The 18,142-nt window shown below is 38.8% G+C and overlaps 1 protein-coding gene across 2 annotated transcripts; it reads right to left on the bottom strand.

Moving 5' to 3' along the window:
- Positions 1-8,546: 8,546 nt before the first annotated feature.
- On the bottom strand, positions 8,547-16,512 carry IMPA1 (inositol(myo)-1(or 4)-monophosphatase 1). 2 transcript variants are annotated; one of them, XM_009699570.1, is made up of 8 exons: positions 16,334-16,512; positions 14,997-15,126; positions 13,010-13,114; positions 11,814-11,859; positions 11,564-11,672; positions 10,742-10,850; positions 9,088-9,239; positions 8,547-8,665 (listed from the first exon to the last, which is right to left on the bottom strand). In XM_009699570.1, exons 1-8 carry the CDS (start codon positions 16,398-16,400, stop codon positions 8,547-8,549), a joined length of 837 nt encoding a protein of 278 aa, XP_009697872.1. In that variant the 5' UTR covers positions 16,401-16,512. The 2 variants fall into 2 exon arrangements, with proteins under 2 accessions (XP_009697872.1, XP_009697873.1); XM_009699571.1 differs by having other exon boundaries at positions 14,997-15,130; positions 16,338-16,400.
- Between the last annotated feature and the right edge of the window lie 1,630 nt (positions 16,513-18,142).

Here is an 18,142-nt window from a genome sequence, read left to right as displayed (position 1 = left end):
GTACGTTTGTTCTGTATATTGTATTTTCTTCTTGCTGTAAGTGGAAGGAAAGAAATCTGTCGTGGCTTCCCAGTTTTCAGGAACAATATAATTACTGAACTTCCCCATAGCATCTGTTTTCTAGGAGTGAAGATGACAGCATGACACCAAGGAGGTACCGACTGAGTGCAGTTGGGCAGTGTCCCATTCAAACCTGGGGATCAGAGCCCCTCTGCTCGTACCAGACACCCAGCAGTGATGGTCACAGACAGAGAAGGTGCCCAAGCATCTGCAGCAAGGTGAAATGTAGGTGGGTAGGTCTCCACAGTCATTACCCCACAGACCTAGCTCCCACTGGAGGCACCTAATGTCTCATTGCTGCATTATTTGTCTTGAGAAATCCCCAGGTGCCCAGAGGGTGCAACTCGGCAAATGCCCAGAATGGCCTAGTACTGCCAGTGTTGGACATCTTGGACACCCCCATTTGGCAAAGATTTTACCTATCTGAGACCAAAAATCAGACTAAGCCTCCTGAGGGACTCTCTCCAGAAGTTCTCCCAGCATACTTGCCTGGCAGCACCAGGACCAGACTCGACAGAAAACGCAGTTGTGGCTATCACCTTTTTGTGAAGTTTAAAAACTGGGGTAGACTTTTATGGGTTTTTTCACACTTACTGAAGTTGTGTCACTCTGAAGGGGAAGAGAGGAGGGTATCCTAGCCTGAAGAAATCATCACTCCAGCAAAGAGTGCACTACCCAAGAGAGGGAAGGAGGCTGTGATTTCTCTCCCTGCTACCCATTGTTTGTACATTTTGTCTGTAATTCTTTCATTTAAAATGCACAGCAGTTCTTGGACCGGGAACTGGAACCAAAGACTCTCCATTTCATGTCCAGGTGTGCAGCCTACCCAGCAAACTACACCCCTTAAGTCTTTCTTGCTTGCTCTCTAGTCCAACGATTCTCAAATTCTTCTTTAACAGTTAGGAAACTCTCCAAGAAGGGAGGTCTGAGTCTCCTCAAGCAGAGAAGGAACTAAACATGGACCCCTGTGAGCGTGCTCTGCCTCCTGCACAAGGAAGGTGCCTTTGCCTCTGGCCGTGCGAAAACAACCGTTTCTGCTCCAGTACCACAATAAGAACAAGAGAACCACCAAAAAAACTCCCACCCTGTACACTCCTACTTATCAGCCGCTTTCAGCTCAAGAGCTTCCTGAGACAGCTCTGATTTATACTTAACAACTCTCAGTGAATTTCCTTTCACTGGCAACTTCAGGCTCCGCTACGTCCTTTTTGAGGTCTGGTTTTAAATTTCTGCTAGGAATATGATGCCGTTCTTCAGCTTTGCTTACTGATTAATTTTAAGAACTTCCAGCTGAAGACTGCTCTGTTTTGAAGAGTCTCCAGTTCTCCATGTTTATTGCACGGGAAAACTAGGCAATCGACTCCCTATTCTGGATTCCCAAGGAGACATAATTAACATGACTTCAGTTGAGATGCACTGAAGACTGCAATGAAAACTTCAGGAAGAAGAGGAAATAAATACTGCTAACGAATTTTTTTTTGAACTAACTTCAGAATAGACTTGGTGTGGCATTTCCTAAAATGTCAAGTATTAGGCTTAGTAGTTGGCAATTACACAAGGGGCAGAAAGAAATACTTCTGATAGAGTCTACCAGTTATTAATTTTCAATGATATTTAAATAAAAGATAGGAGAAATTAAGCGAAGAGGAGTGCACACTAGTGGAAAACATATTTTCTCCCTTAATTGATTCAGTTGACTGAATAGCAGTGGTTTTCAGCGTCAGATACACAAATGACTGTTGATGGGAATCATTATGTCTGGGCTTGCACTTCCCCTGAGTGCAAACTGCTATTAAGATCTAAGTGCCTCCAGAAGTAAAGCTTTTATCCTCCCCCTGCTACGACAGTTTACCATTACCAATTCCATTTCAACCTAGCGAGCTGAACAAGGTGAACAGATGAAGTGGGATACAATTTACTTTCACACAGCTAATACATTGCTAATTACACCTGAATAAATATTGAAACATGAATTTCTAATAACATTAACCATTACTCTCTTTTAAATGTGATTTGCTGGAAGACTGATCAGAACTGTAATCACAATTTCAAGTACAATGAAGCAGAAATAAAGGGACTTTTTATTATTTTTAGCTTTCAGTAATGAAGTGAAAATAATAAGTAATTTTTAGCTGTTTGCCTACAAAAGGCCAATGCAAACATCCAGTAATGTGGAGGTTTCTGCCATTAATAATAATTAAAGTCATCCTGATGAACTTGTAGACCTGAATTAACTTTTTTTTTTTTTCATTCTGGAAAAGCTATAGAAATTTGTGAATCTCTACAGAGGCTTTCTATAAGGCTACATAGAAACACTACATAGATGTCACCCTGCCTGCTCATCATGAGAGCTGGAAAAGAATGACCTTTCTAAACCTAGAAAAATTCCTGTAGGTACTAATATAAGCTGGTCCCAAAGGAGGACCTCTTGTCCCTCTTGTAGCTACCTGCTGCTGCTGGCCCACTCTGGCCAGCCCCTCTCCTACCTTCCCCAAGATCACCCACCCCACGCACTCCCCACGTCGACACATCTCCTCAGCTGGGACTCTCTTTCCGCAGCTATTTGACCTCAGCCAAGGTCCCCACTGCCAGAAACAGCAATTGCAGCTTTTCTCTTGTCCAAAGGAGACCTTGCAACTAAGGATAGCTGGAGGAAGAAGTGTGTACCTGTCTTGCAACACCACAGAGAAGTCATAGTAGAAGAGTTATATCATGCTGATTCATCTTAGAGTAACTTGCTCATGTTAAGTCACCCCGACGTGTACCGAAAGTGCATTGCAGACACTCCGGGACATCTCTCTCCTTTTACTGCTCGTTATTAGGAAGCCGAGTACCTGTTGAGGCCTGCCCAACAGCCTGTGCAGATGTGCTTGGCAGCTTGCAAACGCTGGGCATGTTCTGGATGCCGTGCTCTAGCAGGGCACCTCCAGACGTATTACGGGGAGGGCAGGAAAGTCTTTTCCTGAGAACACTGTTGAGGCAATCCTTAACCGTGTTGACATAAATAGTGAACCGTCAGTCAGTAATGCACTGGCACTTAATCTCTAGGCCACCACCTTCCTGGGCAAGGTCACAAATACAGAGAAAGTTTTTATAGGATGCAGCACACAGATCTGTGAAATAAAAAAATAAGGGGATGAGTTACATATCCACACTTGAACAGGTTCTGAAAAACATAACCTCAATACGCTATACAGTAGAGGGACAATGCAGACACAGCTGGTAAAATTCCTTTACATCATCACAACACATTTGGACATACAATACTGGGCTTGTGTTCTCTTTGGAAAATAAAACAGCTGCATCTCAAAGATCATAAAAAGCTGCTCATTTGTATCTGGGCTTGCGGTCCCAGGGCTGTTGTATCTGCATACGGACTGGTGCATACTTGCCCACAAAATTATCTGGTAGCTTTAAAAAAAGGATTCTAAAAGCCACGTCCTAATCTATGACAGCAAAAATCTAAGGGAGATGACTACAGCCTTAAATGCAATACAATCTGATCATTTGTATGGCTTTTACCTTATTTTAGAATTCAGATTCATGTTCTTGTGATTGATACCACAATCTTCAATACACTTACATTGAAAAGGAGGGAATGTTAATGCTGCTTACCCAAGTCCTGTTTCAAATTTCTTGTCAAGTCACAGAAACACAGAGCCCAAATCCTCAAAAATGTGCGGTATAATTAATTCTTTTGGATAATTCTCAGATATGCTCTTAGTTGCATCCAAGAATAATTGGAGAGAGCAAAAGGAAGATGGGAGGGAGGAGAGGAACAGGGAATCTTACCCATTAAAAAAAAGAAGCTTGAGCTTTCTGGCATTTCCCTGGCTCCGGCTGCCATCTGCTGTTTTGTCAGGGATGGGGTGAGGTGCACGGCTTAGTCTGAGTCTGCCTGGATCTTCTCCGAGACTGAACTCCGCCTGCCTACACGGGCAGGATAAATGGTACCGAACCACCTCTCCAAGAGAGAGCAGGGGAGGAAGATTTAACACAGCGAGTAGAGGAGGAGCTCCTATGGCACTAGTTCTCAAGTATTCGAGGTAGCATCACTTCCTCTGAATTAACTGCTTTATTCGGTTGTTAAGTGCCGTCTCTACTGACGTAAGGACAGACATAACACATAAACCTCGATCTTCTACTGCACAAAAAGGGGGTAGGTTTCTGGTCTTCCCTACTGCTGTGGTACAGCTGTTGTATTTTGGCCTTCTTTTCCTTTCACGTAAATGGGTGTACAGAAGGCCTGATTCCTAACTAAAGCAACATTGGCGTAGGGAGAATCATCTCAGTGTAAAAATCATCACTGCAACTGTGCAGGCCAAGAGTAAGTATGACACACCACGTATGAACCCAAGCGAAGGTAGCAGTCATCAACATAGGCTATAGGTTCTGGAACAGGATGTACATACAACGTTATTTTTAGCATCTTACTAGCTCGAATTGTGTTAGGAAATTATTTCTGCTGTACTGTTGGAGATCTAATCCATCCTCCTCCAACGGGCAAGGGTTTGTAGCTCTTTAATACAGTGGCATAACATGCTCTCAGCTGGGCAGAGTCCTCCAGTTTGTTTGTTCCCGATGTTGCACATGCCTTTGAAGCGTGTCCGATTCTCTTTGTCCTGTTGTTGTCGCAGGCAGACAGCAGACAGTGGGCACAGAGGACATTTCAGAAGCTCCCACGGATCTTTGAGAAGGTACGGATCTTTGTGTGAAGATCACACAAACCAAAGAGCGATGTGACGGATTATGTTCACTGTCACTTCTGGTGCAGTACAAGCAGCAATCCAGAGATCGAATGGATTACGCTGTCTGGGAGATCCGGCCGGCCGATTCTGGCTCCGGCAGAGACTGGCTTTGAAAGGATGGGAAGAAGTTCAGGAAAAGAGAGAGATCCCCTTTACTTAAATCGCTTCATACTGAGGTCACAGGTGGACGTTGTGTATCTAGTCAGAATGTCTAGCTCACACCTACGCACTAGACTAGGCAGAATTAAACCCACAGCTTTGGCTCACAGATATTCTGAGGAACAGTCTGTATTTCACCTGGAAGGGGTGGGGTGCAGGGAGGGGAGGGATTTTCTGCAGGGCTGCTTAACAGGGCTGGACGAGAGCCTGAAGCCTTTTATGACTTTGTCTTTGGCAATACTTCCTGCTGCGAAAAGCTCTGAAGGACTGAATCTACTGGAAGACTCTTGCTTTGAAGGAGCAAAGCTTTGCAGGTTGTCATAGAAAACAATCACAAACTATCAGCAAATCAATAAATGGAGAGGGGTAGTGAACAGGGATGGTAGACTAAGGCTACCTCCCCTTTTTCCTACATATCATTGCTAAAAAAACAGTATTACCTATTTTGCAGTACTGGTTGTTTTAATCTCGGGCTAAAAATCAGTACCGCTACTCTGATGACCTTTGTTCAGAACAGCAGTAGGCTCTGTAGCAGCTATAGTGAAGATGTTGACCATTCCGTCAAACTCTCAAAGTAAAGGTGAAGGGACTGGCTAAATCGGCCCATACGGTCCTTCACTTTCCAGTAGTATCTCCTGGAATTTTTCACCTGGTCCAGTTGCTGAATCTGTCCGCCTGATCTCCTTCTCACATTTGTAAGTTCTGAGTATTCTTCACTCAGAGTTGAGATTCAAACCATAGCAGAATTTGCCAGCTGAAGTCTTGAGTTGTCCACTGAAAAGCTACAGAAGAAAGCTTCCTGGACACTGGATTGTTGATGTCTTCATGAGGAATAGTCATGATCTAAATTTAACAGTCTACCTGTTCAATCTGTGGTAACTGGTTTTCCTTTCCACTTGTCTCATAGCTTTTGCTGGGCAATCCTGTAAATATATAACTTTATCTTAAATGATAAAAAAAAATAAAATCTAAGATGATTCTCTCTGTCACTCCATCTTTCATAGCAACAAAAACAGGCATTTTATTGTTTTGAACACTCATGGACTATCTCTTATATACAATCTCTCAAAAGTATTTTGATTAAACAGCAAATATGACTTCTGTTTTATTACAAGAAACTTACTACAAAAATTTGCGTAAATTGAAGGCTCGCACAGAACCAAAAAGAAAATGTCTTTAAACTTAATTACATTTTGGTGTCCTTTCATATGACAAAATAACTTTACATAATATGTGGCCACTCCTCTCAGAAGGTAATGCTGAGCAAGGTAGCAAACAACAGGGATTTCTGATCCCCCTGAAAGAGAGACTGAAATTAGAAAGAAAGGAGACAATTGATAAAAGCTGCCATTTATAGAGTTAAAAGAAATTAGGCTGGTCTCCAACACAAATAGAGCGAGAGGGCCAAGATGGGAAATTCATATAAATTTTTCCTCAAAGAGCATTATTAGGAAAGCTAACAGTGGGAAAGCTACAATAATTCAACCAGCCGATGGGCCTCCAAAACAAATCACAGGCAAGATAATGCACAAAGTTTGAGCTGTGAGGTTGGAGATGATTTAACGTACCATGATCTCACTGGAAGGTGTTGGAATATTCATTCTAAAAACCCACTGCGGGTGTATACATAATCCCACTTATCTAAAGGCACAACAGCTTCTGATCTACATACATGGGAGGTCAAGAAGAAAAAGTGCTCAACTCGGACAAAGTCTGAAGCCCACAAATCCAGCTTGTTGGGACCCAGCATTGTACTCTGATGAGTGTTAAGAAAGGAAGCACATGTGAAGCCGCTGCTGCTAAAGCATATTTATTATTTCAAATGTGTGCTCCCATCTCAAGTAGTTTTTAGACATGTCTTCATTTCACAAATAAATGAGTTAAAGTTAGGCAGAATTTGTTATACAAAAGCCACAGAAATGGTACAGGAGACATACTTGTCAAGAAATAATGATGATCCCACATGAATTACACAACAAAGTTACAGTGAAATGCTCAAAAAGTTTCTATCCCTGTCATTGGGAATTTAAAACGTAAAATGAATCTAAGTCTGGCTTTTTTGACAGATAGCAAGCTGATCTCATTAACGTTAATCATCTGGCATTAGACACAACTTCAAATTAAATACTTCCACAAAATCTGCAAAAATCAACTGATAAAAAAGACTGAAATTCATAATAAGAGATCTGTTGAAACTTCAACACAGAGAACACCATTTTCCAAAATAAAATTAGTGGGACAGCAGTACAAACAGTCAGGTTTTCCAAAGCATTGCTGCATCTTGACTGGACCACCAGTGAGACAACTGTCTTTAGGAAACTTTAGAGACTAAAAACTGATCTAAGTCAAAAATTTTTCTTAAAGTGCATTAATTATTTGAACGGTACACTGACACTTTTAATGATCTTAAATACAAAAATTCAAAGAACTAGTATAGTTTTTGTAGTTTAGAACAAGTGACACCAAGAATGAAATTACTAATACTTCTTAGATTAATAAACCCATTCGGTTTAGATAGGTATCTTCTTTTGTGCCTGTACACTCCATAGCACAATGGAAACCTGATCCTGGTTGGTCACCACTTTGGTAACTTACAGAAAATGATGTAAACAATCTGGGCTATGGGCTTATTTTTTTTGCCAGCTGGGTAATTGAAAACTCTTGGATTTTAATGATTCTTTAGACTCTGAAACACACACATCCATTGAGACACCCAAGCAAAATTAACAGGAATTGTAACTGCCAAGAATAAGATAGAGGACCTCGTGTCAGCCAATTCCAATGGTCAAATGCAAATCATACTTCATCTTGATTTAGACTAAGTCCACTTGGTGACAGAAGGTGTGCTCAGAACTGATTTCTGGGAGATGTACACATTTTCTGGCACAATAACTATTATATTTTGCAACTGTAATGAATTTGCAAGCGTACTGGCCACGTATGAGGCTAAAGAGGAGACTGCATTTATCTACCATAAGAAAGGTAGAATGAGGACTACAAAAATAATGCCAGCTAAGTAATAAAGGCTTTAAATTCGAGCCAAAACTGTAAGCAACTAAAAAAAAGTTTGGAAATGTGTGAACTGCCTCTACAATAACTGTAATAAGGTAAGGAAATGGATATACTGATGACATGGAAGAAACAACAGACAAGATAGAGAAAGACTGGATAAACAGTACTGCCTTCACCTCTTTGGGTTCAGGATCAGATGTGATGATGTGGTGTTAAGACAGTGAATTTTGTTTTGTCACTTATGGAACTAGAGATTTTTATTTATCTATACATCAAAGAGTCTCTTGCTATGCCTTCCAGTGTAGAATAAAACTTGAAAATATTAGTTATATATATTTGCTTCTTCTTATAGATCTTTATGCAATTGTGATGTTAAATAAAATACTTAACAGTAAAAGCTTACTTAGAATGTTGGTCCAATATCAAAACACTACTAGCAGCCACACCGGTACTGAAAGACTACCATCTATTCATCTATCTTTTTATCAGGGTCAAGGTGTAGAACCACCACCACATGGGAGTATGCGACAACATTCTACAATTATATTTAAGGTGCTGCTTTGGTATTCAGTCAGTTGCATCATCCCTTTTCAGAGGAATTATTTGAAGTGCTTTGGCTATTTTCTCTCCTATAGCTCGACTACTCGCTGCAATTATTCTTCGAGACATCAAATCAAACGGTCCACCTAGAAATCAAAGCAAGCAAAGTAACTAGCTTATATGTGGAGAAAATTAAAAGTTGGTAAGAAAATTGAAAAAAAAAATCACATGTAAATGATACATTACTACTTAGTGACAAGTTTTGCCCCTGGATAAAAATGTATTTAACACAACAAGTATCTCATATGAGCTACATCTAAGTTCTCTTCAGTGTATGTTTACTGTCTTTTTTCACTCTTCCAGGTGCTCAGCCAAGGCAGTAAAGGTTGTCTCGTAGCTTAAGAACATACAATTGACTCTGTATATTAACCAGATGGGAACTCAGTTCAGTGCTGGTAACTCAGAAAGAGGACTGAAAAACCTCTTTGCTTTCTCATTTCAGCTATGTTTTGCTCCCAGTTAGCTACTGAAAGGGAGAAAAGAGTATCACGCATGCCCGTGTCTTTACCTGATACATCTAGCAGTACTCCGCCTGCTTCAGTAACGACGATTCCAGCCCCTGCCACGTCCCAGCAATGAATCCCCATTTCATAATAGGCATCAGCTCCACCCGTTGCCACAAGGCACATGTTCACAGCTGCTGTACCAACGACTCTAATCCTAAAGAAGACATAGTTGTTTTTTTAATTGAGAACAGTTCGTAAGAAAACCCCGATGTCTGGTTACACTGCACAGAGAACACAGAAGCATTGTATGCAAAGTGAACTGAGCTAGAGAAAATGTGATGGATCACTGCAGTGAAACAAACAAAAAATTGGTTTTCCTTAAGTAGCCTGAAGAGCTCTCCAACTACAGCAAGTTTCCAGAAATTACATTTACGAATTCTGTTTAAAAAATGTTGTTTTAGAGTGAAAACACATCTTAAGTAACTTCTTAACCTAAAACATATTATGGAAGATAGCTACCCATAAAACAATAACAGATATTCTACTTCGCTTTTTGAATACAAGAATTCAAGTAGAGTGTACACTGTTTTCAGCACTGAAAAAAGTTCCTTCAGTTTCTCTGGTGATGCTCACTAAGCACGTCTGACTTGCAAAAAACCCTATCAGCAGTAATCACAAAAAATAAATTACATGGCATAAATTTGGTCTGGGTAACTTCATCGAAACCCTTGTGTTAGAAATTCCAGTCTTGGAAGTGTTGATGCATGTGGTAAGTAAGTGTGATTTGTACAAATAGTTGCAGTTATTTCAATTATCAGTAAAATGTACATTAAATTGTAATTGACAGCAGTTAAGTTACTGCAAGAAGGAACTTAAACCAACTCCAATCTCAATGTATTGTTTACAAATAAAATACCAAAAGTTGAACTGACAATGTCTCTAAAATGTATTCCTTACTTACAATTTAGCATATATTTCTCAATGACATCAGAAGATTTTTTGAAAGTAGGAAAAAAAAATATCTATATGTTAAGTGTAAAAACAAGAATCCAGCATAAAACTACAACCTCTTTTAGATCAGAAACATGAATAGGGTTGAGTAACAAAAAACCGTCTACTGAAACCACATTTAAACGTAAAACAGTTTGTGGAAATGTAGGCTTTGCCTTATCTGGAGAAGAGGAAGTACAGAATGTAACCAAAATAAGAGCAGTTTATGGACAATTTCAACTGCTTGGACAAATTACAAAAAAAACCTGTTCAGTGTTGAAAGAGGAAAAGGAGATCTACTTTTGTCTTCTGATATATACGAAAAACAACAACGATTTTCATTACTACAGGGAAATGAAACTAAGAAGTTTAACACGGCTTCTGTTTATCCAGTCTTACTCCTTGTGTGTTTCTGGTACATAAAAAAGGGCAAAACATTGTATTTCACTTTTTAAACTACTAAATACAATACCTTTTAGTCCTACAAAACCAAACATGTTTCACTTCTCAATACTGATTGTTAGAGTTTTCTTATGTATGTCCCAGCTTGAAAAAATGAAAAACACTTAGAGTTTCTCTGCAGAAGCTACTAGATAAAAACATTTAAATCCTATTTCACATCTAAGGTGTCAAATATAATGCAACCAATCCTTCCTAAAAATGATGGTATTTACTTATTTACAATATTAACACTATCAGTAAATATAAAAAATAGGAAGATCTTACCCGTGAATAGGAATACTGAGAAGTCTTTCCATGTTAGAAAGAATTACTTTTACTGTCTCTGGATCACGATTTGATCCCAATTCTGTTACTAAAAGGGATTTTGTAATGTCTGAAAGAGAAACAAAATCTCACTTTTCCAACACTATGACCTATATAATAACAGTAATCAGCAGAGTTTACTTCACTGCTTTCTTATAAGACTGAATAAAAGGTATTTGAATATTACATATCTTGAACGTATAAAAATCTGTTCTTACCTGGAAAATGGCATGAAAAAATAAAATACAGTGAACAAAGCATGATCTGGTTCAATTGTGCATATACATTAATCAATGTCTTTAGTGAATAAAATTATATTGCTATAAAAATTAGAACAGTCCTCAAATCTTCAAAGGTCCCACTTTAACTGTAGATTTTACTTTACATATGGTAGTAAGTACACAAGAGTGATACTGATTTAAACCACTAGTTCACACCTGGAAGAAGCTGAATTGTTTGGTAGATTTGTAACAGATTCTAAATAACAACGACAGACGGATCACAGACATACAGGGAATTAAAAACAAAAAACCAGACATACAGGGAATAAAATCTTCAATTGCTGAGTCCCGATTTTGTGAAGATCGCAAGCAGGTTGTATGCATCAAAGAGAACATAAAAGCTGTTCCTCAAAACTGAACAATCCATGGCAAAAAAAAAGCCTGTCTTTGCAAAACAAAACTATGAACTAAGAAACAGGAATATACCCATGTCCGAAACTGTTGATGCCCCATTTGCAAAATAAATGTAATGACTAGAAATAAGCTACTTGGTTTAGCTTACCTTCTTGGCCTGATACTTGAAGTTTTTGACCATTGCAAAATGCACCTTTTCCTTTTCTGGCAGTATACATCTTATCTTCTACACAACTATACACAATTCCAAACTCTATCTGCAAGATAAAGTAAAGATACCTTGAGGTTTTTTTTCCCTTTCTTCCTGTTTACTGTGAAAATAAAGATCTTAGTTATAACTAGCAAAAAGGAATTAATTTGGTTTTGACTGATTAGATATTAAGTAATAAAAAGTATACCTTTTTGTTTACAACAAAGGCGATTGAAACTGCCACAAACGGAAACCTAGAAAACAAAACATTTCACTAATTTAAACTGAGATACTATGTTTTTTTCATTATCATGTTTCCTCTTACTAAAAACACTGTTTGGTTAAATGTAATGTATATTTCAAAAAGAAACTGAGACTATGTAAGAAATACTAGTTTTCTGGAACTTGCACAGTTTGCTATGAAAATAGACCCAACACCACCAATTACAATTTAAAATACAAACTTTTCCACCCACTGCAACTAAGCCTGTTACCGCTTAGGGACTGTCATCCCTGTTACAGCTGTTACTAGCTTAGGGACTGTCATTTTACAGCCAAAGAATACAAGCAAGCCTCTATGCTATTAAGCTTTCTCAGAAGGAATAAGCTTTTTTTTAAGTGTTATTTGGTTTTTTACTCTTCAAAATTTGCCGTTCCAACACATTTGCTTTAATTACTATCTGCAAAAAATACAGACTTCCAAGTCTGTAAATCCAGCAGAATGGGTTCTTTTCTTACAGCTTTTTGAACATGTTATTTAGCAGGATTCAGCAGCTGTTTAAAGTCGTGGCGGACATAGCGGCAGTCATTTCAAAACTGGAACCGAGTATGCTCAGAAAAGCTCATCAGAGCCAAAATCTGTCATGTTTCAAAGACAGAAGGAGTAGGCAGTCAGCATTACACTGAAAGTCCTCTCTTCATCCTGGTGCAAAATACCACTAGAAAATTAGTAATGATATTCTGCTTTCTTTCATGGTAGCAGCTCCTAGATCTCAACGAATTTGAAATATCTTAGAAATCAGCACTTGGAGCTGTTATTGTCTCTTTGAAGATGCTGCAACTCCGAATTCTGAGTCCTGTTGGTTTCCTGTTAAAATCTGCCCACCCATCTTTGGCACCCATGCCAAAGGCTGCTGAGCCCTGCTACATAGTACGGGCCCCTCACGGAACAACTGCTGTTGGTTACAGACTGAGACTATAATACTTACAGAAATACTAAAATGATTACAAAAACTGCCCAACGGCTCTCAATAAATGCAATTAGCAATTTGTAACTATTAACAAGTTCATATTATCTCTTTTAAAACAATTTAAAAGTGAAAAAAACCTTACTTTCATGGAAGTGGAGAAAGAAAAAAGGTAACCGGATGAAGTTGCTAGCATAAAAAAAATGAGAATGTGGACCTGTGCACGAAGTTGGTAGTTCCGTCGATAGGGTCTATAATCCATGTGGGGTTATCTGTCAAAATGCTGCCCTCTCCAGCTGCAACAGATTCTTCTCCAATGAAGCTAGAGTAGCAAACACATTTAAAAAAATACAAAGAAATTGTTTAAAATGTCTGAATTACAACACTGTTCTTGCAATTAAAATTCTTAATGAGATGCAGGTTTTTGTACCACCAGTGATCATACATAAAAAGCTGAGAAATACACAATTTATCTGGAAAGCACTGACCACACCTGACCAAGTTTGCATCAATATTTACGTCAGAGATAAGCACAATATGTGGGGAAAAGAACTTTACATTTTAATATCCATTACTGGAATTTAGCATTCAGAACACTGAAGTTTTCATCATTTTTTCCAATAACAGCGTCATCAAATTTTGGTCAGAATACTCGCAGCTAGTTATACCTTTCAGTTTATTTGTGCTATAGAACACTAACTTTTAGCTTGTGTTTTAACTGAAGAAAGTCTTTGTGGCCATAAGCATCTGGTTAGACCACTGCAGTAACTGTTAAATTTGTAGTCCGATTTCAACCCAAATACGACAGAAAGTTGTTAGTATCAAAACTGTTTAATTTTACGAGCATTACAAAACGGTAACATGGTAAAGGGATGAAATCCAAACCAGAACACTTCCTGAAGAAGACAGTAGAGTGCACGCTCAACCATAATACTAAACCCAAGGGATACACAAGGCACAGTGTCACAGGAACCCAAATTTCACAATTTTTGCTGCTCATGAAAGTAGTTGTTTTGAACTGCAAAATTATTGGGATGAGTCTAAATGGGTGGAATTCTCCTCTGTGCCTTTTGCATGTGGTTAAATTTATCACACATTACTCAACCTATGAAAAGTACGCATCAAACACATGCTTTCCTCGACAAAAATGTAAAATGATGAGAACTGCTGAGAGTAAACAAATAAGGTCCCTTTAATCATAAAACTCCTAATCAATGTTAACTGTGGAAGTGAAGATGATTGCTCAGAAAGAAACAGCATGTTTCAAAAAAGCAGCGGATCTTCAAAGAAAAGTGAGAGACTGAACAGTTATTTAGGTGGATGAGTAATTCAGTAGAAAGAAATTAGACACCAGCATGTCTAATGTGATATCAATTATCTGATATAAAAAGAAGCTAAAATATTCTAAAATGTTTATCAGTGTCACAGAAACTGCTATTTCAATGTCATTCCACAAATCTGTATGCTTATACTAATTTGGTTAGGTTATGATATTTTGCATCATCTCAGTTGTTCCAATTCTATGCGTTTTTATTACGCTTCACATATACAGCTAAAACAAGAAAATCTCCAAGAAAACGCAAGAAAAATTAGCAAACCCACTTTAGGGGAACTGGATGAAACTTGAGCCATTATGTCAAAAAGGGGGACGGAAAGAAAAAGGGAAGAGTAATTTAAAAAAACGCCACAGTATTTTGTATGGCAGACTTTCAAGTTATGCAGAATCAGAAGATACTATCTTCTTTTAAGGATGACTGATGTTCTTAAACTGCACTAGATTTGCCAAAGGCACACTCAGTACCATGGGACCCACCCAGCACAGACATGCTAGTTTCAATAGCCAACAGCAGACAAGAAATTTGGGTTCTGGGTATCTTGGGGACACCTGTGATTCTCCAACACAAATAACCAGGAAGTTATGACAGCTGGCTCAACTGGAAGTGACTTTCAGCACAAGTCTTGAGCAAGGCTAAACTCACGTCAGCAGACCCTGAGGACACCTTGTTTTGTTACTAGAGCCCTGGGCAAAACTTCAACCCACTACTACTGTAAAATACTAATATATTGAGGCTAAGGGAGAATTCTGTAACTTTCCAGCATGCCAATCATAATGAAATGTTACCAAACAAAATCACAAATTTCCTGTTTTCTTCTTCCACTCACCTCTCCCCTTCTATCAAAAGTGTATTGATAAGAAGCCGTACCTGTGAGAAGGATACTTTTCTTTTATCAAAGAAATAATGAAGTTTTCTACTTTTTGATCAGTTTCTGTCACTAGATCTACTGGTGAACTTTTAGTCATAACAGATACTTCTTCTTTGAGTGCTCCACAGACTACCTGTTAACAAAAGGAAAGAAAAAAAAAAAAAAAGAAAAAATCTTTCTTCATTAACAGTATGGAAAATATTAGTTTTCACAAAAATTTAAGCTTCATTTTTTTACTGTAATTTTCTATACTACACATACAAAATACAAACACAAGCAGTGACAAAACCTGGACTCAACTGCAGGAGCTGAGGCTTACCCTTGCATCTATCTCCAGTCCCTACTCAGCACAAACTTTTACATGACCTTAGATTTAAGTACTACAAGAAGATCCACTGGTACATGAAACTTGAGCTCTAGTCTGTTAGGACAAGATTTAGATTTACAAATTTAAATCTAAGAGTTGAATGAAAGACTTAAGACTGAGCTCAAGTCAGCTATTTTCAGTCAGATCCTGCATTTACAATCTTAAAAAATTATCACAACCAGCTTAAGCAAGAATCCATGCCTCACAGCCCACAAAATTATTTTACTGTAACTTAGAAAGATTTTCTGAGGGAAGACTTTAATGAGGTTGTGGTAGAGGCAATGTTCTGCAGATTCTGTAGCTCCAGGGATCAGAATTGGTACATGTGCCATCTTGTCTGGTTGCAATAGCATTCAAATGCACCAAGCAGAACCACCAAGAACTGAACATTTGGTAACCACTCTCATGCTGAGGCTCTGCCAAGATGTGCAAACTCCTTCCTTGTTCTAAGCCATCTTAGATCACAAACGGGCGGAGCACCACCACTGCAAGGGATGCCTCTTGTTTACAGAAGTAAAGCAGTCTTCATGAAGAGAACACAATATGGTATCTTGTGCCAACAACAAGTCACTGTATAAAGTTAATTGAGGCGTCTGCAAGAAAGACTGTCAATAGCTTGCAGGTGCTAAAATAAAAAACTGCGCTTGTCTACTTTAAGTGGAAAACCAGAGATGCCCTTTGTTTACCACAATTCAGAATTGTATTCTTTTTTAAAAATCAAATTTAAGGAACAAAAGATACTGCTTAGTCTTTAACAGGATTCTGGTCCAAAGAAAAGTGCAAAGTTGTTTTCTTAAATTAACCAATCTGCAAACATGAAAGACACTCCAATCTTGAACATCACTGAATGATTCTGTTAATTTATGTTTTTGACAAAATACTCCTCAGAAGAATATCCAACAAACTCCTTCAAAAGGTATATACATACTAGACTCAATAAATAATGTTATTATTTATAAATAGATACACTTACCGCCCCAGCTTTCCTTGCTAAAGCAACTGCATAATCCATACATTCTTGCCAAGGATCTGCCATCTTTTCTTAGATATACAGCCTACCAAAAGGAGAGATTAACACAAAAGTGATTATGGCTATTTTATTTTTCTTTTTTTTAACAAATTCTAATTTTCTACTCCCTCTGTTCTGGACTGTGCTGTTTTCTCCTTGCTGGAATACAGATTTTTGTCCTATCCTTTACTCCAAAAAAAAAATCCCAAACTTAAAAAGTATTAAAAGCTTAGTCGAAGTTACCAGACATTTTTCCTCACATTTTCGTGATTACTAAAAAGGCGTAACATAAAAACATTGACAAGTACAGAGCCTCAGTCTTGAAAGATACATGCATAAACAAGATTCCACATTTAGACACTGACCTCAATGTACATCAAGGCTCTGAAAAGCAATAGTGTGGTTACACAGAAGCACATTCTCAAATACAGTATACAGCTCAGGGACTTTTTGCTTAAAAATACTAGAATCTTCACTGTAATTTATTGCAGAAGACCTCTGACATACAGCTTAATCTATTTTTAAGTATGGTTTAAATAACTTTGAAAATCTTAAATTAGAAGATTAGAATCTTAAATCCCAAACCTATCCTTTCTGTATTTTAGCCCTCCACGCTTTGTTCTAGGGGTTTATTCCAAACACAAATATGAAACAGTTTTGATTCTACACGAGAAAGTTACAAGATCCCAGAGTCATACAAAAGTGTCTTCTATATTCTTCAGTATTACAAAGCATACAAGATACGTTATCTTCTACGCATCTCCACAATCATGAGCAATGTGAAATACAAATCAGCATATCATACGTTATTTCTGATACACCCCTAACAGACCACAGATTCATCCAATGATGCAATGGTATTCTGAATTGTGGAAGTCTGTTTCATCTGAGTCCTAGCCCTTTGAGAAGCCTTCTGGGATTTCCCACTAAAGCGACTCAGTTTTTAAGCAATAACTTGGGTAACGGTTTTGCAACACTTGCACAGTCACAAGATTAGATAAATGATCACAATCCGTCCCAAATTAAACAATATTAAAAAAAACCCCTGTGCATTTAACACAATCCACAAGTCCCCAGTCCAATCATCCCAATCTAATGGTCCTTGCCTCTTTCAACCTCGGTCCTAAACTGGTAGAGATGCCTAGAAAAGCTAGGTAAAATGCAAAGGGTATGATGCTTCAGTTTTAACGGTAATGTTCTCCACTTATCATAGCCTTTAAAGTATAGGCTCTGTGATATAAACACAGAAATAATTGGTCAGGACACAGAACCGGGTACCACAGCACTAGATAAAGTTACTCTGTTTTCCATAGAACGCTGGCGGCACGAGTGAAACCTTAAATACACCGACACCCAGTACAACGGCACAGACTCGTACAGCTGAGGAAAAAAAATCGTTTACATTTAAAACCTCACCAAAACAGCAACTCCAGAAGACGCATTCTAGTTAAACACCAGCACCTACACTGACTGGAAGAAGTGCCTTTTTTCCCCAGCTTAGTTCTGTCCTCTCTGGATGCCCCGTGACGAGCTGTCCCACCGACTCAGGGCGCACACCGCGAGCGGCGGTTTGGGTCCCGAGCTGGAAGGGCCGGAGGGCGGCCCACAACGCCCGGCCGACGTGAGAGCACCTCCCGCCTCACGGCTGCGTGGCCCGGTCCGAGCGATGGCAGGACCACACAGCCCCCGGAGCGGCAGCGCATCCCCCTGACGGCATCCCGAAATGGCGGCTAAGGAAGGGAGGGAGGGAGGAAAGGAGGAAGACTCAC

This window comes from Cariama cristata, unplaced genomic scaffold (assembly GCF_000690535.1).
Source record: "Cariama cristata isolate BGI_N322 unplaced genomic scaffold, ASM69053v1 scaffold15284, whole genome shotgun sequence".
Lineage (NCBI taxonomy): Eukaryota > Metazoa > Chordata > Aves > Cariamiformes > Cariamidae > Cariama > Cariama cristata.
This window is presented reverse-complemented; position numbering and strand designations above follow the sequence as displayed.